At 41.6% G+C, this 18,177-nt stretch overlaps 1 protein-coding gene across 1 annotated transcript in view; it reads left to right on the top strand.

Moving 5' to 3' along the window:
- The first annotated feature begins 404 nt into the window (after window positions 1–404).
- col7a1 (collagen, type VII, alpha 1) overlaps window positions 405–18,177 on the top strand; it is a 57,377-nt gene continuing 39,604 nt past the window's right edge. Inside the window, exons 1-46 of the mRNA XM_085457945.1 lie at window positions 405–446; window positions 749–821; window positions 934–1,114; window positions 1,202–1,358; window positions 1,457–1,550; window positions 1,662–1,820; window positions 1,911–2,068; window positions 3,020–3,149; window positions 3,460–3,579; window positions 4,415–4,570; window positions 4,813–4,932; window positions 5,027–5,176; window positions 7,419–7,535; window positions 7,730–7,876; window positions 7,970–8,095; window positions 8,206–8,352; window positions 8,610–8,732; window positions 8,973–9,239; window positions 9,350–9,493; window positions 9,631–9,762; window positions 9,861–10,007; window positions 10,212–10,346; window positions 10,456–10,605; window positions 10,688–10,824; window positions 10,937–11,063; window positions 11,189–11,332; window positions 11,779–11,945; window positions 12,176–12,217; window positions 12,405–12,431; window positions 12,522–12,566; window positions 12,905–13,024; window positions 13,103–13,174; window positions 13,286–13,321; window positions 13,408–13,461; window positions 13,558–13,635; window positions 13,852–13,965; window positions 16,143–16,169; window positions 16,260–16,313; window positions 16,422–16,493; window positions 16,565–16,624; window positions 16,942–16,977; window positions 17,060–17,104; window positions 17,652–17,687; window positions 17,786–17,830; window positions 17,940–17,975; window positions 18,117–18,152. Of these exons, the coding sequence (XP_085314071.1) occupies window positions 405–446; window positions 749–821; window positions 934–1,114; window positions 1,202–1,358; window positions 1,457–1,550; window positions 1,662–1,820; window positions 1,911–2,068; window positions 3,020–3,149; window positions 3,460–3,579; window positions 4,415–4,570; window positions 4,813–4,932; window positions 5,027–5,176; window positions 7,419–7,535; window positions 7,730–7,876; window positions 7,970–8,095; window positions 8,206–8,352; window positions 8,610–8,732; window positions 8,973–9,239; window positions 9,350–9,493; window positions 9,631–9,762; window positions 9,861–10,007; window positions 10,212–10,346; window positions 10,456–10,605; window positions 10,688–10,824; window positions 10,937–11,063; window positions 11,189–11,332; window positions 11,779–11,945; window positions 12,176–12,217; window positions 12,405–12,431; window positions 12,522–12,566; window positions 12,905–13,024; window positions 13,103–13,174; window positions 13,286–13,321; window positions 13,408–13,461; window positions 13,558–13,635; window positions 13,852–13,965; window positions 16,143–16,169; window positions 16,260–16,313; window positions 16,422–16,493; window positions 16,565–16,624; window positions 16,942–16,977; window positions 17,060–17,104; window positions 17,652–17,687; window positions 17,786–17,830; window positions 17,940–17,975; window positions 18,117–18,152 (4,785 nt within the window). The remainder of the gene's footprint in view (window positions 447–748; window positions 822–933; window positions 1,115–1,201; window positions 1,359–1,456; window positions 1,551–1,661; window positions 1,821–1,910; window positions 2,069–3,019; window positions 3,150–3,459; window positions 3,580–4,414; window positions 4,571–4,812; window positions 4,933–5,026; window positions 5,177–7,418; window positions 7,536–7,729; window positions 7,877–7,969; window positions 8,096–8,205; window positions 8,353–8,609; window positions 8,733–8,972; window positions 9,240–9,349; window positions 9,494–9,630; window positions 9,763–9,860; window positions 10,008–10,211; window positions 10,347–10,455; window positions 10,606–10,687; window positions 10,825–10,936; window positions 11,064–11,188; window positions 11,333–11,778; window positions 11,946–12,175; window positions 12,218–12,404; window positions 12,432–12,521; window positions 12,567–12,904; window positions 13,025–13,102; window positions 13,175–13,285; window positions 13,322–13,407; window positions 13,462–13,557; window positions 13,636–13,851; window positions 13,966–16,142; window positions 16,170–16,259; window positions 16,314–16,421; window positions 16,494–16,564; window positions 16,625–16,941; window positions 16,978–17,059; window positions 17,105–17,651; window positions 17,688–17,785; window positions 17,831–17,939; window positions 17,976–18,116; window positions 18,153–18,177) is intronic.

Here is an 18,177-nt window from a genome sequence, read left to right as displayed (position 1 = left end):
ACCATGTAAATCTTGTTGTTTAAGGGTTGGTATTAGTTAACGGAGCTATATATAGTATTTACTTTTTTTCTTCTTCAGATTTACAGGGTTTTTTGGGGTTTTTCTCTGAGGTCATCATTCACTATAATATTTAAAACAACACTCAGTCATATATACAAGGTTACTAATTTCTAAGTGCATGCACAATGCTTTCTTTCAGGGCTTCTTGTTCACGTAATGTGTTCGTGTAGTGGTCTCTTCAGTGATGATGAATAACATTAATAGTCCATGAGGTAATATGGGGTGGTAGGTATTTGGACACTTTCTCACCAGGTGTGAGAGCTTCTTGGTGCAGTGCAAAACCTGGACTGCAGGACAGACTGGTATAAGAAAAGAGACCTCACGTGTTTGTGTTACAGGAAAACATGTTCAAAGTAATGAGGCTGACAAGAAATAAAGGCTGTCAGGTAGGTCAGAACAGGTATAGGCAGGAACAATGACTAGAATCCTAAGAAAATGCAGACAAATTACTGGATTGAACTACCCACAAATTATGCTATGGAACAAATGACTAATGAAATCCAGCTGAACAAGAAGAAAGTGGCAGTCAGCAGAAACTGGATTTTCAGTGTTGATGTTTACTATTAATAGATAGTGGTTAACAGAAATGAAGATGATATTAAAATATCTATATACAGTTTGTAATTTGTTCAGACTGTTTTTAGAGATGATATTAATGATAATATTACCTGTTCTTTGTGTGTCCCAGGTTGTGAAGATGTGGAGTTGGGTTTTCACTGTAACTGTCCTGCTGTGCTCTGTGAAACATGCTGAAGCTCAGGGTAAAATGCCTTTTGTTTGAATTAACTTCACTTTACCTTACTGTCACATCTTCCCTGACAGACATAATGTTTTATGTTGCTGTTTCTAATTCTTGTCCTTTATGTCCATCAGACAGGTGTGATAATGTACAAGCTGCAGATATAGTTTTCCTGGTTGATGGCTCTTCCAGTATTGGCCGACCTAATTTCCTGCAGGTTAAGGGCTTTATGGCTGGAATTGTAAAGCCATTCGCCAGCTCCGTGGGCGAGTCAGGGATTCGGTTCGGTGTTGCACAGTACAGTGACACCTCGAGGTGACTGAGAGTAATTAAAAACAAAACAACTAAAAAACACATGGCAGGTGCACAATTGTATATTAATGCACATTTTTCCATCATCAGAGTCGAGTTCACGTTGACTGCCTACCTGAATGGCACTGAGCTTGTCAACGCTGTCCAAAATATAAACTATAAAGGTGGAAACACACGCACTGGTGACGGCCTTAAGTTTGCCTCTGATAACTTCTTCAACCCCGCCTCTGTTCGGGATGTTCCAAAGGTCTAAGGAGTAGCTATACCATTATGATTGATAAATTATTATCTATTCAATGTAGCAGTTCTAGCTAATTTTATCTATGGACCCTCTTTAACTTTCAGATCATGATCCTAATCACAGATGGGAAGTCACAGGACAATGTGAACGAGCCAGCACAGAAGCTGCGCAGTCAGGGAGTTCATGTTTTTGCAGTTGGTGTGTGTTTTATCTGCAGTATTTCCTCAGTTATTCTGAATAATCTGGAATTATACCAGAGCTTCAGGTGAAGTGCTTTGTTTTCTTTGACAACTATTTTGTTTTTAACAGGCATAAAGAGCGCAGACAGGAATGAACTGGCTCAGATCTCGTCCCAACCCAGCAGTGATTTTACCTTCTTTGTTGGGGACTTCAAACTGCTGAACACGCTGCTTCCTCTTGTGAACTCTCAAGTTTGCACGAAAGCAGGAGGCGATTATGCTAGCGACGGTATATTTAACTTTAGAATTCAAAGAAATTAAACTGTCACAATTATTGTAAAACTACATGTGATTTTAACTGTGTCTCCTCTCTTCTTAGAGGCGTTTGTTGGTCCATCCAACCTGCAGTTCATAGGCCAGACGTCTGACTCTCTCAGGTTCCGATGGAGTCCTGCAGGGGGCCCTGTGAGTGCCTATGTGATCCAGCACGTGCCACTCACTGGTCTGGGTCAACCAGTCATAGCAGAAATGCGTCAGGTGAGTTCAGGGGTGCGACCAAATAATCAGATTGAAGTGCTTCCTTTATTATTTCCTTTAGTATAGGATACACCTTTACACACCACCTGATGATTCACAAGAAATTATCAACATGATTGACAAGTGGAGCAGATTGCATAAACGTTACATTTTAAGTTCATTTTTCATTTATTGCCGTAAACTACTGATGTGTTTAGAATTTTGTAAAACACAGCTTAAACAATTATAAAGTGTATTACTTATATCATAGTATGTTTAAGATTCACTATAAATTGATTTGCATTAGTTACTGTACATCTACAGCTCTATTGTATCATTAGTTTTTTAATCAGGTTAGCTGACACTGAATTGGATGTGACTGATGGATTAAATTTTATGCTGGTCCCAAAAAGATTTATTAAACAAAGGAAGAAATGAGTTATACAGGATCTTTTCTTCAGCAGGAAAAAAATAATAAAAGAAGATTTATGTCATTTAATAGTATATAATATATTTCTTTTTCTTTAAAATGTGCATTTTGTGGTTCATCTTTGAACTTTGTTGTTTTTATATGGCTGTCACCTGCCAAACGAGTCTTCTAAGTCTCCTTCGCACGTTTCTTTCACCTCATGACTTCTTCCACTGATGTCGAGGTAACGTGACCTCAGGTGTTGAAGGATTTTAGAGAATGAGCAAAGGTGCATTTATGTGACCTACACTGAAACAGTTAATTGCAGTTTTACGAGCCAGACGAAATCCTGCTTTGCTTGAGAAGCATGTGTGTTCAGGCTGAGTATAAACATGTCTAATGGGTGGATCTTCTTCAAGGAAAAGGAAAAATTAAAGTGTGGCAGAGCAAAGCATTGCATTCACTTCTGTGTACCTTGGCATGATGGTGATGATTTATTTTTCAGTCATACACGTGTTTTAGGAGTCTCAGTTTACAAAGATCACCCCTGTCCCAACCTGCAGGATAGTGTCACTGCCAATCAGAGGACCTACACTGCACGAGGTTTAAGGTCAGGAACAGACTACCTGGTGACTGTCATCGCCCAGTACCCCAACAGTGTGGGAGACTCTGTTTCTGCCAAGCAACGGACCAGTGAGTACAAAGTGAACGACTCAACAGAGACACAAGAGACTGACAAAACACTTATGAATGTCAAAGTATCCTTGGGCAAGTTACCGAACCCCAGTTGTCTCTGATTCATCCATTAATCAAAGTGTGAGCATTTGAATGTTGGTTTAAGAGTGGCTAAGAATCGGAAAAAGCACTTTTATCAATGTGAGTGTCAATACATGAATTAGCTTTGTAATAAGAAAATGCTTTGAGTTCTCAGATTAAGTAGACAAGCGCTAGATAAGTATCGGTCCATTTGCAATATGAAATAGCCCATTTTCTCTTCACATAGGGTCATTGCCAGGTGTCTCCAGTCTGCGCTTGGTGCAAGCAGGTTTCTTTTCTCTCACTCTGGGCTGGAATCAACCTTCAACTCCTGTCCAGGGCTACAGAATCACCTACGGACCACAAGGTCGGGCACACATGTATTTGTTCTGTTTCCTGCCCGTTTTGGTAATCCGTTCTTATCCTATAATGTCAGAATAGCCCTGCCACGATGTTAACCTTGGCAGAATTATGAAAAAAAAGGAAAAGAAGTCAACACTAGTCAATAACTGTTACTTTTTATGGCATCCAGGGGCCATGCAAAGGGTGTGTAGCAGTATGGGTTCAGTGTGATCAACATTAGCTTCGGTAACATCTAACTTCCCTCAGGCACTGGCTGTCAGCTGGGATGTTTATAACCTTATAATTACCTAAAATATCAAATACATTTTATCATCGCTGATCATGAAGCTCGGCAGACTGAGAAAACTTTTGTTTATGTCATGGACTGTGAGTCATTTTGTCTTCACATTTATAGCACCCGGGTGTGTCAGGAGGTCTGGGTGGGTGCTTAGGCTGTGATTCAGGAGAGGAAAGTGGGCCCCGAGGGCTCATATAAGCTTTTTCTCTCACCACATGCTGTGCCAGTATCAGTTCTTCTGAAGAATGCCACGCTAAGCCACCCTGTCAATCTTACACTGCCACGTCAATGGGTGCATTGTAGTGAGCATGCGCAGCATGGAGTGATGTTCCTACCTATTCACAGTGCACCGTTTGACATTTATAATACAGTGAAACCAGGCAAAGATAGACACCTACATTCTGCACAGGCACACGGCCTTTCTCAGTATGCTCGAGACTAATCAAGCACAGGCGAGGCCCTAAAGGCAAAAACATTCTGTCTGAATGTTCGAACATAGCGCACAGTATAATTTGCGATTGCTCTTAGGGCATTTATTAGTTAATTGCTCTTCTCTGTGTAGGTCAGCCGGCAGCTCAGCTGTTGGAGCGGACACTGTCTGCAGGCTCCACATCTGTCACCTTGGAGTCACTTCAGCCCGACACAGAGTACGTCATCAGCCTCTACCCCTTGTTCCCACGAAACTCTGCATCCCCGTCTGTCCTCAACGCCCGCACACGTGAGTTCGTCCTCTCGCCTGCTGTTAATCCTTTTGCCGCTGCTATATAATGTTCCTGTAATGTGAGCGACCATAGTCAGCAGGTAAAATACAATAAGTGGTACAGTTTGCCACAAATACACAGAAATGATAAATTATAGTGCCTGATCTAAGTGATACTGTCTCCTTGTGTTGACCTTCAGTATTTATTTAACATTATTTAACATTATCTTCACGTCTCTCTGTTTATGTTTTTGTGCTAGTGAGCCTTGAGGTTGTGCAGCAGTTATCAGTGGAGACGGAGTCAGAGGGCAGTGTTCGTGTGCGATGGCGAGGTGTCAGCGGTGCGAGGGCGTACCGTCTGGTCTGGGGACCGTTTACAGGTCGAAGGACACATCAGACATCATTTTTTTTAACAGCATTTATTTACTGCGTCACATATCTTTACATCTTTGTCTTTGTTTTTTGTTCACTTAGGTCGTGATGTAGAGACCGTGGAGGTCGGTGGTGACATCAACTTCTACACGTTGTCCGGGGTCCAGCCAGATACTGAGTACATTGTTACTATTATCCCACTGTACGAGGGAAACACAGAGGCCTCTCCAACAACGGCCAGATTCAAGATAGGTAGGCGTGCTTTCAGTTGTCTGCCACACCACCAAACTTCTCCTCTGTTCTCATCCCATCAGTGACTCACAGTACGTTGGGGCAACAATCTACTTTCCAGTTTTCCCGTTTCTCTAGAAACTAATTGTCATAAAGAATGCTGTTTGAATTTTGCTCCTGCCTTCTATCCTGTCCTGCCAAGTGCAGCAGCAGGAAGAAGATGGGGAGAAAAATAAAGCGATAGAAATCCTCCTTGCGGTTTATCTCTATTTTAAAATGTCTACATGTGTTACTGTTTAGGGCTGTTTTGTTTAGGGAACATTTTGTAGCACACCTACGCCCTCGTTACACACACACACACACACACACACACACACCATCTGCCTCTCGTGAGCAGTTCCCATATGCTGTCTCTTCATTTGGACCAGTGTTACTTGAGTCACTGTGGGGACACAACACTGAGCAGTGGAGTGATGGGAATGGAGAACTGGAAACTTTTTTGTGGCTCAGTTCTGCCATCAGAGGACTAAGATGTATACAACATATTCTCTTAAAGCACTTTGTTGTGTGTGTAAGCTTCAAGTTACCTTTTCATTATCAAACTTTTCTTTGACCTCTGGACCTTTATCGGACACACATCGATGTAGTTGCAGCTCAGTTACAAGAAAAGTCCTGTGCTCATTCACAGCATTGGAGAAACGTGTTTGTTTGTCTCGTGGCTGCCGACCTGTGTGATGATTTCTTGTCCACTACGTTGACAGCCTCAGGGCGGAGGTGTGGTATTAAATCTGTTTTACTTAGCTGTCAATCATTACACTGCTTTCTTGACACTGTAGCTTTAATGCAATTTCACAAAAGATTCCTCAACCACGAAGATCTGTTTTGACACGAACGTGTACAATTTGCATATGCAGGCTAACATACTGCAACTGGCTGCTGTACAAATGATAGATTTTCAATGGTTTAAGAGTGGCATGCATGTCCATGTTCACTTTTGCTCTGTAGCCACTCAGATATCCAGTTATATCAAAAAGAATAATGTGCAACACCTTGATTATTATCTTTTGTCAGACATTTGGTTGTTGCTTTGCTGATGTGTTTGTCCTGTTGCATGGCCAAATTTAGCTGTTGGACAGATGGCCTCAAATTTGACTTTTATTTTTAGAATACTTTGATTTACAGAGGCATTATGGTTGAGTCAGTGACTGCAAGGTGCCCAGGTCTTTTGGTCAAAAGAGACTAAAATCACCCCTCCACCTCTGTGTTTGTGCTAATGTGCCGTGTTTGGTTGTCACCAAATGTGGTGCACTGTACTGCTCCAGAGTTCTTGTGGCTTGTTCAGATGCAACTTTGCAAACCTAAGCCACACTGCCATGTTCTTTTTAGAGAGAAGAGGCTTTCCCCTGGCAATGCTTGTAAATAACCCATACTTGTTCTATCGTTTTCTGATTATACTGTCATAAACTTTCATTTAACATGCTAGCTGGGGCCTGTAGAGACTGAGGTTTTGTTTTTTTTGCAGTTTCTCTGAGCATTGCACAGTCTGACCTGTGGTTGAATTTGTTAGGATGTCCTGGGAAGATTGTGAGAATCTGTTAAAACAGACCTGAACGTCTTTTTTTATGAAGGTGCTCACAATTGCTTATGACCAGTTAATCAAGTACATTTGATTCGCAACAAATGCCTGGTACTTACCCTATTTACTGCTATAAAAATTGTACTTGTATCAACTTTAAAGAAGGCAAGTTTCATGTTCGATGGAGTTACTTTCAGTCTTATAATAATCTATCACGACACCATATGAAGTGTGTCTGGGAATAGATCTTTGTGTGTGGCTGTAGCTCTCGTGGTAGACTAGGTGTCCAGTAATCATGGGCATCTATTTAAGTGCAGAAGTGTCTTTCAGTCCTCCTGGCACAAGATACAAAAACAACAAGTTGCTTTTATTTAGTGTGTGTGTGTGTGTGTGTGTGTGTGTGTGTGTGTGTGTGTGTGTGTGCGTGTTTGCACGCATGTGTGTGTGAATTAGTGACTGTGGAGTAAAAAAGCTCCAGGAGTCCATGCATGTAGTAATTCTGCAAGAACAGAATTTGTAGTATGGCAAATGTACCTTGAAAGTGGGTTTGTCACCCACTATTTATACTGAATGGAAAGTCTGCAGCCATTCTAAACAGAAGATGCAATTACAGAACATAATAAGCCATCCCATGTACATATAAACATTTCAAAACATATTGCATAATGTATTATTTTTTCCCCTCAGAGCGTCAAGAGCAGCAGGTCCTCAGAGCAGCTATCACCAGTCCCTCCTCTATCCGCCTCACCTGGAGACTCATTCAGTCCTCTCAAGGGTATCGGCTGGAGTGGAGGGAGGGGGAAGGTTAGACATACATATACCATGAAAGCAAAATTTTAAAAAATAAATTCTTATGATTTTTTCCCAACTTTGCCAGCTTTAGTTTTGTATTCTATTATATCCCAACTTTAAATAGAAACAGAAAGCATATACTGCACTGATATTATATATAGAGTGAGAAAAAGTTGATCCCTGTTCACTGTTCTTTTGTGCTTCAGGAGGCCCTGTCCGGAGCCTGTCCTTTCCAAGAAGCACCACCAACTCTGTGCTCACAGGCCTGAAACCAAACACAAAATATATCTTCACCTTGTACACCCTGTTTGAAGGTCGTGAGGAAGCCACACCTGTCTCCACCACATTCAGAGGTCCGCCTTGAACCCTAAACTGATTTTGGATTTACTGTATGGGTCATAAACATGCTGATTGTGCCAGAATCACTTTGACCCTTGATTTTGCAGAGGAACAGCCAGTGGGAAGGGTTTCCAACCTGCGAGTGGTGGAGTATCTGGGCAGCACTGTCAGACTTGGCTGGACCGGTGTAGCCGGAGCCACACAGTACAGAGTTATCATCTTGAACACTGACTGTACGCTGAACTTAGTCATTTAAAAAGAAAAACAAATCAATATCTTCTGTTGCCAAATGAATAAAAACATGATTGGTGGTAAAATTTCTGTATGATTCATGTCATGTCAGCGCAAACAGAAGAAGTACGACTCATTCCTGGAAACCAGACGACCCTTGACCTCAGAGACCTGATAGTGGGGGTCTCGTATGGTGTCAGTGTCACGGCACTGGTGGGAGAAAACGAAGGAGACCCGGTGACTGTCAATATCAAACCAGGTGAGTTTGGGAAGCTACTGACATTCTGATTCTCCTGTGTCTTTCTTTTACCTGCCAATTTCAGCAACAACAAAAAACAAACAAACAAAAAGATCATCACATTCACTTGACTCAATGGCAGATGTGTTTGTTTGTTTTTTATCTTTGAAAACCTTGGACCCTGAATGGACCTCTGTGAAGTTCAGGCTTTATCCACAGTTTTTTCCTTAAAAGCACCGTGATGCTATATTTTATTATCATTTTATTAATGATTGCAGAGCAAGTTGTGGGAAGGGTGACTAATCTGAGAGTAATAAATGCAAATAGTCGGAGAATTCGAATTACCTGGACAGGTGTTACCGGAGCAACGGGGTACAGGGTTACTTGGAGACAAGGCAACAGTAAGTGTTATGTATATAAATATTATCTCATATATATATATATATATATATATATATATATATATATATATATATATATATATATATATATATATATATATATATATATATATATATATATATATATATATATATATATATATATATATATATATATATATATATATCGTTTAGATTTCTTCTCTGTTTTAGCTTGATTAATTTAGATTTTTTTGTAACCCCATGTTCTCCCTTTTGTAGGTGCAGAACAATCCCGTACTCTGGGAGCGGAGCTCACGGCCTTCACCCTAGAAGGCCTGCAGCCAGATGAGGCACTAATAATTGGTGTTGCAGCTGTTGCTGATCAGCGTGTTGGAGAGGTGGCCACGCTGGCTACTCAGACCAATCCCCAAAGTGGGTTATTGTCTGGACTTCGTGTCCTTGACATCACGCCTCAGAGAATACGCATTACGTGGACACTTTCCTCGAGGGCAACTGGGTATAAGATCACGTGGCGCCGTGATGATGGTTTGTAATTATTTGCATTAAAAGCAAATGCATGCATTTACATGGAACCACATACATGATTAATAAATAAAAGAATGTGTTAGTGTCAAACAATATTCTGCTCGCTGCAGGAGTCGAAACTAGTCGTAAAGTTGATGCCAGTGTTTCTACCTACACTATCGATGGACTGCAGCCAGATTCGGCTTACACAGTGCAGGTTTCTACACTGACTGGATCTCGAGAAGGGACTCCTGCAGTTCTAGATGTCAAAACAGGTATCTCACTAGATCAGCCAAATACCCAGAACAACAGGTGCAAAGTGTATCTTTTTACATAAACCTAGCTGTGAGTGTGGATTACTTGGAATATTTTAAAGTAAACAATGCTTAGTATTTCCTGATCCTACTCACAGAACCAGATCAGTCCACGGTTGGGACTGTGACATCACTGCAAGTCCAGGAGGGCCGCGGAGAGGTTGTCCGAGTCACCTGGGTTGGCATGCAGGGAGCAACATCTTATCGTGTGTCTTGGAGGAGAACAGATGGTGTGTGGTTTTGTTTCTTCTTTTGTCTCTTCTGATATTAAGGTGTTATAAAAGCTTGTTTCTCTTAGATCACTCACTCTTGCTGTGTTTTGCTGTAGGTGGTGAAGAGAGGAGTCAGCTGGTAGCTGGAGATGTGACAGCAGTGGATTTAGACCAGCTGGACCCTGGAGTTCAGTATGAGGTGCAGGTCATGGCTTTAGTCCAAAACAGAGAGGGAGCCCCGGTATCTGTCAGCGTTACCACACGTGAGTCCTGACTTTTGGATATAATTGCAGGAAATGTGTTTTAGAGGTAATTCACAAATACTGATTGGTGCTAACATAAACCTTCAGGAATATGCAGGGTTCTGTGAAGCCTTGCTGCAAAATCTCAAATTTCACAGAAAACCGTTGAAATGTACAAAACTGACTGATAAAGGGGATAAATTGACTACATCTGAATGCACACAGCTGGTGATTATACCCCGCCTTCATTGCCTACCACAACTTTACGAGTGGTAGAGGTTACCCAGGATTCTGTGCGGCTAGGCTGGAGTCCTTTACAAGGTGCCACCGGATATATTCTTCGTTGGAGAGAAGAATCAGGTAAGGCATCGCGGTATACATGTTCACTTTTTTGTTTTGTTTCAACTTCTACATGCTTGCATTGTTAACATTATGCATTTCATTTAATCCCACTGTTCACATTTCTCAGATAGTGGTCGAGTCTTGTCCGTCACGCTGCCTGCTTCATCTAGCTCTTATGAGGTGCCCGGGCTGCGTTTGGGCCTTCGATATCGATTTAGCCTGCAACCCAACTTTGCAAGTGGACTAGGAGGGGAAAGCTCTGTAGTTGGACGCCCTGGTAAAACAAACACATGTTCTTTCATATGCTTTTGTTTAAGAATGCATCGCTTACTAACCCTGACACACACCTCTGTTTGCAGTGTGTGCGCTTGGGTCTCTAGATGTGGTGTTTCTGGTACCTGCGTCCACTGATCGTATTAATCTTGCAAGACCTTTACGTGAATTCCTCACAAATACAGCAGAGTCTCTCATAACTACTGGAGCCCTCAACACACAGGTACTTTTTGTCAAAAAAAAGTCTCACAACAGATCAGGGAAATGCACAACTGTTTTTTTTCCAGTCCTTTTTTAGCTTTTACTTATGGGCTATTTTTTTTAATCTGTTTCAGATTGGGGTTGTAGTATATGGTTCTAGACCCAAAATATGGTTCCTGCTCAATCGCCATGCCAGATCTGACACCCTTCTTCAAGAGATTCAGTCCATACCCTTTGATGAAAGCCCAGGGAGCAACATCGGTTGGGATTTTTGTCTTTCTCCTTATCATTTCTGACAGTCCTTTGATGTTCTTACTGAGTGCCATCTGAGCAGCTACTTTGTTTTGTGCGATGACATTTGTGATATTGCCTGTCACCCTCTGCAGGTGAGGCGGTAACATTCACCAGACAATATGTCCTGACCCCATCAGCTGGACGGAGACTAAGGGTCCCTGGTGTTGTTGTCATCATCGCTGACAAACGTTCCAATGACGACCTGAGCCTTGCAGCCAGCAGTCTCAAAGCTACAGGTTTTCTTTCAGAGGATCACTGACATGAAGTCACAATATTAACAGAATATAATAGAATGACAGCTGCTTTAACTTGGATGGGTGTTACTGCCTGGTCCCTATGAAGGCAGCATATTTGACAGAATTGGAACAGTTTAGTTGGGACATATCTACCACAAAAGTGTGTCTAAAAATGTAGGAAGCCATGTGTTCAATCTAAAAATAAATGAAAACCATTAATAGAATGAAACATCTGAAAGCATCTTGAACAGAGCCGGACACACTGCACATCATGCTGAGATATGCCGAGTATTTGGCATATCAAATTTTAATAAACAATTTAATTAATTAACAATGCTTACAAAATAATTCCACAAATAGTTTGTTCAATTGCAGTACACTACAGACATGATCTTTTCTGCCTTGCAAACAAATACTGTTGATTTTTCTGTTTGCATGTTTGCTAGGTGTGAAAGTCCTAGCTGTTGGTGTCGACCAGGCAGACACTGTGGAGCTGTATCAGGCTGTGTCAGATGGCAACAACAACCTCTTGTATACAAGCTATCCAGCGCAGCTGAACACGCTACAATCTAATCTAGCCGACTTGCTCTGTGGTATTGCCAGAGCGCAAGAGGTGGGAAGAAACCAGAAAAAATATTTTGTTTACAATCTTGAATTAGAGTTAAGCTTGGTGTGATCTGGACTGACATGTACTTAAAAAAAGAAGAAGGCAAACAAAACAGCTAGTTTTCCAGTAACTATTTAAACATCTGTAACACTCACATTAGTGAATATGTGTCGATTATTTTAACGGTGATAAGAATTAAAGTCTAAATCTCAGCTGTTTCTGTTGATGTTTTTTAGACTACTCAAGATACAGATGAGTGCACCATTCAGTGCCCTCGGGTAAGTTATTGTGTACCGTCATGCTGTATTTTTACATTTTATAACCTATAACCACAAACTGACTGATGTAAGCTGCTCCGATTAATTGCTTGTTAATTATGTAACTGATAAAAGCAAGAGCTTTCTTCTGTTGCCGTTCATATTGTAATTTCTAAATCTTTGGTGTTATTTTTTAATTTTCTTTTAGGGTGACAAGGGAGAACGTGGAGAAAAGGTATTGAAGAGCTGAAGTTGCACTTTTTTTTTCTCCAGTGGTCTTGTTCTTCAGCTTTTAAGATGCTGTTTCCTTTGTTTGAACCCACAGGGTGAGAGAGGCAGAGATGGTGCAGATGGACGCAAGGGAGAGCCTGTGAGTCATTTAATTGTACTGAACTTGATGATTCAGTTTGGCATTGCAGTAGTGCAGTGTTACTGCAAATGGATATTGATATGACATTTTAGCAAGCGTCCAGTTATTGAGTGTAAAGTCAGTCCAGGCAGGCCACAAAGTCTGGTTCTGTCGCAAATCCAGCAAATCAATATCAGCCCACAACAGTGTTGGCTCAGCTGAACGTGTTAACTGGCAGCTCTACACAGGTTGTGCTGTTTAAGTTGCTTTAGCCTGCCTATGGTTAATGCAAATCTGCATGTCGGTTTGCAGTCCACCGCCATGCTAGCTCTTTCTTGAAAATAGCAATCTTCATACAGGGTCGTGATGGTTTGCCTGGGAGAGATGGCCCCAGAGGCCCTGAAGGTCGTCCAGGAACACCAGGCCAAAGTGTCCCAATTGACCCTTCGCTAGTGGTAAAAGGAGAAAAGGGAGAGCGAGTAAGTGTAGCTGAAATCATTCTAAACCATACAAACCAGCCAAAACAGAAGCAAACTAATATGCCGTGTTCTCTTTAGGGTTTTCCCGGTATTGATGGAAATCCAGGGTTACCAGGGCGACCAGGTGCCCCTGGAAATGCAGGTGTTCCTGTGAGTAGAGTGACTGGAACCCACAGATTGACTGTTTATGATTTTGTTAGCAGCGAGTCAATAAAATACTGTTACTTATTATTATTATTTTTTTATTTTTTTACTGCACAGGGTTCACAAGGCTTACCTGGTGTCAGAGGAAACCCAGTAAGTAGCCCCAGCCGTCCTGTACCAGAGAGTTGTTGGTGACCGGGTTTGAACTGCAGTGTTTCCTTTGTTTTCTGTTGTTCTAGGGTGAACCAGGAACACCAGGACCACTGGGGCCCAAGGGTGATAAAGGTGAAAGGGTGAGCTTAAAAACGTCTTAACCTTTTTTTTTCCAATTCAGAAAAAAGGTGAAGTATTATTATTCCACTGTTTACTGCACTTTGTTGATATTTTAGGGTGAACCAGGTTCTGTGACATCTGGTGGTGGGGGTCTTCCAGGGAGGAAAGGAGAACCAGGCATTCCAGGAACAGATGTAAGAAAAGCACCAGATAACCAGTCAGGATGTTTCTTATGTTGACATTCACAGCATTCTTTAACTTCTTTTAAATAGCCAGTGTAATCCTAAAACCCACAGTGGGCCAAAGTGTCACCTGTAAAATCTTAGGTGTAGAAGAGAGTGTAGTTAAAATGGTTTGTATGGTCATCCATCATTCATATGTACTGACTTGAGTTTTTGTTGTGTGGCAAGGGTATACCAGGTCGGCTAGGCAGGGACGGCACCAAAGGAGAACCTGGAGTTCCAGGGACACGAGGCCAGGATGGTCGCCCAGGAATACCAGGAACACCAGGGCTTTCAGTCAAGGTTTTTCTCCTGCATTGTTTCGCTTCTACTAAGAAAAGAAATAGATTTCCATAGTTAATTCTTTTGACATCAGATTTCTAAAGTGCCCTTACTCATGTCTCATGTATGTATGAGCCCACATCCTTTCCTAGTGCAAAACACTGACCGCCAGGTTGACTTCTGTGCAGAAGTTTTGTTCTCTGCCATATCGGTGCTAAAACGTATCTTAAACTATCTACTTAGCACTTTTAATTCTTATTCTTATTTTTATTTTTATATCTATTTAAGCGTTTATGACAGTATGTTTGCACTAAGCACCGCAGCAATTTCCTAATGTTGTAAACCTGCTCAACATTTGGCAATAAAACCCTTTCTGATTCTGATTCTGATTCTGAAACTACCCAGTCAGTTTCCCTTAGCTCTGTTACAAGTACAAGGAAACAGCAGCAGTTTCAAATGCAATGAATATTTGCTCTGTTTTTATATACAAGCTTATTATATACTGGTCATTATATACTTGGGTGGGTACAGTTTTTTCACTCAGTTCTTTCCATTATTTCCATTCCTACTGGGAAAACAGCTGTTGGATATGGTTTATGAACTCTGTGGAGCATTTCTCCAACAAGAAACTGTTATTGTCAGAGTGTCACACATGGTGGTAGTATTGAGCTGCCTGCATATTTCATCAGTGGAATATCAATCATTGGCTGTATATGTAAAGAAATCCTTGGGCAGTTTTTCTTTGGTTGGAGGTTTTTATCCAGGTTTCTACTTTTCAGTTTTCCACTCCATATTTAAAAAGTCTCGGGTCTTTTTTCTTCTTTTAATGTATTAAAAATCCAGTTTTCATATTCAATAACAGAGACTGATGCTAAATGGCCTGTATTTGTATAGCGCTTTACTAGTCCCTAAGGACCCCAAAGCGCTTTACACATTCAATCATCCACCCATTCACACACTGGTGATGGCAGCTACATTGTAGCCACAGCTGCCCTGGGGCGCACTGACAGAGGCGAGGCTGCCGGACACTGGCGCCACCGGGCCCTCTGACCACCACCAGTAGGCAACAGGTGAAGTGTCTTGCCCAAGGACACAACGACCGAGACTGTCCGAGCCGGGGCTTGAACTGGCAACCTTCTGATTACAAGACAAACTGCCAACTCTTGAGCCACGATCGCCCCAGAGACTGATGCTGTTTGATTTTGCGAAGTCTGAAGTCTGGACATGAATTACCCTGTCTATCATAGTGTTCACTGGCCACTGGCTGGGGATAAAGGGACAGATCGATCAGCTGTGGTGACCCACTGGGAAATAATGAAGAAAAATCTCATCCTTTATTCTCTTTCCCAGCAAAGTTTCCAATTCTTCAGTTATTTTATAAGAATGTCGCGTTATTAACAGATCATTGCATTATGTCAATCTGCTTTAGTTTTAAGGTACCGTAAATCCCGGACTACAGAGCGCACCTGATGAAAAGCCGCATGCTCTAATCCTAGAAAGAATCAATTTTGCACTTGTACAGGCCGCACCGGATTTTAAGCCGTATGCGTTTCACTTGTAATATGAGATATCTGCACAAAAATATTACACGTGAGGATTTTTAACGTTTAATTTAATCCGTAAGGTAACATAAACATGGTAACATAAACGTTATGGTAACATACAAAAATACATACTGCAAATGCTTTTTTTCCTCAAACAGCGGCTGTAACACGGCTACCTTTAAGTATACGTACGTATCGGTAACACACAAATTACGCTGCGTATGTTGTGTTTTTTTTTACGGAACGGTGCACAAACAACATTACAACGTCTCTTAACAACCGGTAAAAATATATACGTATATATACTACTTATCAATTTTATTGGTCTACTGTTACCAGGCAAAATGTTTTTGGCCGCATGACAAAAAATATGCATTAGCCGCACGTCAGTATAAGCCGCAGTGTTCACAGTGTGGGGAAAAAAGTAGCGGCTTATGACCGCAATAAAACAATACATAAAACAGCAGAGACGTCCTTTGTTTGTTTTTTGGGGGTTTTTTTTACAGATCAACCTGTGAGTTTGTGTGCATACACATGACGCACATCAGTCTCTTGGGAAACCTATTATAGAGTAACAATGTTCTGAGTCCTCGTTCTCCCCCCGGTTGTTTTCTCAATCTGTCTTTCTCTCTCCTCCTCCACTTTTTTCTACAGGGAGACAAGGGAAGCCCAGGAGAGAGGGTGAGTCACACCATCACCAACTTGTCCTTTCACTGCGAAGGACCACACGAGCAGAATGATTTCTCACCTTTTATTTCTTTTTGCTGACAGGGACCTCCAGGAGTAGGCAGCGGGGTGGCAGTGAAAGGCGAGAAGGGCTCCCCTGTAAGAGCTGTCAATCGCAGACAGTGTGCTGACACATTATTTTGAAGGTTGGCTCTGTGTACAAGCAAGGCATATTTTGCATTTACTAATTGCTTTTTGTATTATCAGGGTATTCCAGGACTTCAGGGACCTCGGGGTCCTCCAGGACCTGCAGGACTTGAGGGCAGAAAAGGGGAGAAGGTAGTTGCCTATTGAGTCGGTTTAAGAGTGATGCAATGTGTTTATTTCACAGGCCTGTGATTATTTTTCAGGGTGACAGTGCCGAAGGACAACCTGGACCTCCAGGCAAAAATGGGGAACCTGGGGACAGGGTAGGTCAGACACATGGGTGTTTAAAAAGCATGGCTCATAGTACAGTATGATGAAGATGTATCCATTTTATGCAGTAAATATCAGAAAGAACAGACAGGATGATGAAGGCGGCTTAGATAAATAAATACATGTGAAAAAAGGGCTTCTGTGCCTTACAGTTAGAGAGTTTTGAGGAAATGCTTTCTAAATGGCCATGTTTGGGTGCTGAGAAATCCTGCTAATTAGGAAACAGTGTAATTAGAAACAGAAATAAATTCATAACCCCCTCAGTGGAGCTGATAAATTTAGGGTTGAACATTTTGTTTCTGTTTTTCAGGGGCCCCGTGGGCCTCCAGGAGAAATTGGCAGCAAGGTAAGACGATGGCAGGGAAAAAAATAAACTTTTGCCATTTTTCCAAAAGAATAATGACTTCTATCACTCTCTTTCCTGATAGGGAGACAGAGGGCAACCAGGTGAGCCTGGATCACAGGGAGATAGGGTGAGTGACATGACATGAGACTGAATCTTTCTTTGTGTCACTGTTTATTCGTCTTTCTGTTATATGGATCAAGATAACTTTTCACAGTATTTGGGGCCCCTTTTCTATAAGATTCAACGTTCATTTAAAAAAAATAATCGTGATGATGTAACAGCTGGAGTCCTTTTATGCTACTCACAAAAAAAAATCTGAATGAATGAATAAGTAACGAGGTCATAAAATGATACTGTATATCAAAGAGCCCGAGAAAAGAAACAGTCATGAATTATGATGGATGATGCCATTTTATCACTTGTCAGATGGGAAGGATTTTTAGTATCCTCTCAGCAGACACCTTAGTGATGTCACTGATGCTCAGTAGATTGGTACCACTGATGCTGTGCATCGTTTTACCCACACGTATTCGAGCACACCCCAAAAAGGTTTGTAATGTTTTCAGTTATTCAGGTATGGCAGTAAGACTCTGTTGATTGCATGTGCTGATTTAATACAGGGAAACTTTCACCGAAAGAGCATGTGTTGAATTTGAACCTTTTTATGTTTGTAGGGGGAGAGAGGACCAGCTGGTGAAACTGGAGGAAGAGTGAGTACTGGTTTAGTTTGTAGTCTTAGTTACAGGTTAGCATCTTGTGCTTTCAAAAGATTTTTTTCACTCTTTTCTGAATTAAATTGCCTCCTCAGGGAGATTCAGGGAAGCCAGGCCCTCCAGGACCAGCAGGTGTAAGAGTAAGTGACAGACTGCTATGTTATATTGGCTAATGGCATCTGTGTGCCTTTCCGTTTCATGCTTGTTGCATTAGGAGTCTCACAAAATGGTGTTTCCTTTTTGTAACAGGGTTTACCAGGACCCAGTGGACCGCCAGGAGAAAAGGTGAGACTGATATAATTAAGTGCAATGATATGAGAGGCAGCGGGTCAATAGGAACGTGATTTTGCCGTTGAATGTTTCATAATCTGGTGTAATGAATTTCAAAGCAAAGATGAAAGAACAAGTGAACATGTCTGTTCCCAGGGAAATGACGGTGCACGAGGAGAGCCTGGGAGAACTGTGAGCAATCAGACATGAGAAAATC

The sequence above is a fragment of the Copadichromis virginalis genome, linkage group LG5 (assembly GCF_057382275.1).
Source record: "Copadichromis virginalis isolate Kocher_CV1m ecotype Utaka linkage group LG5, C_Virginalis_male_GT1.1, whole genome shotgun sequence".
Classification (NCBI taxonomy): Eukaryota; Metazoa; Chordata; class Actinopteri; order Cichliformes; family Cichlidae; genus Copadichromis; species Copadichromis virginalis.
Note: the sequence above shows the minus strand (reverse complement) of the source record. Positions and strands in the feature narration are given on the sequence as shown.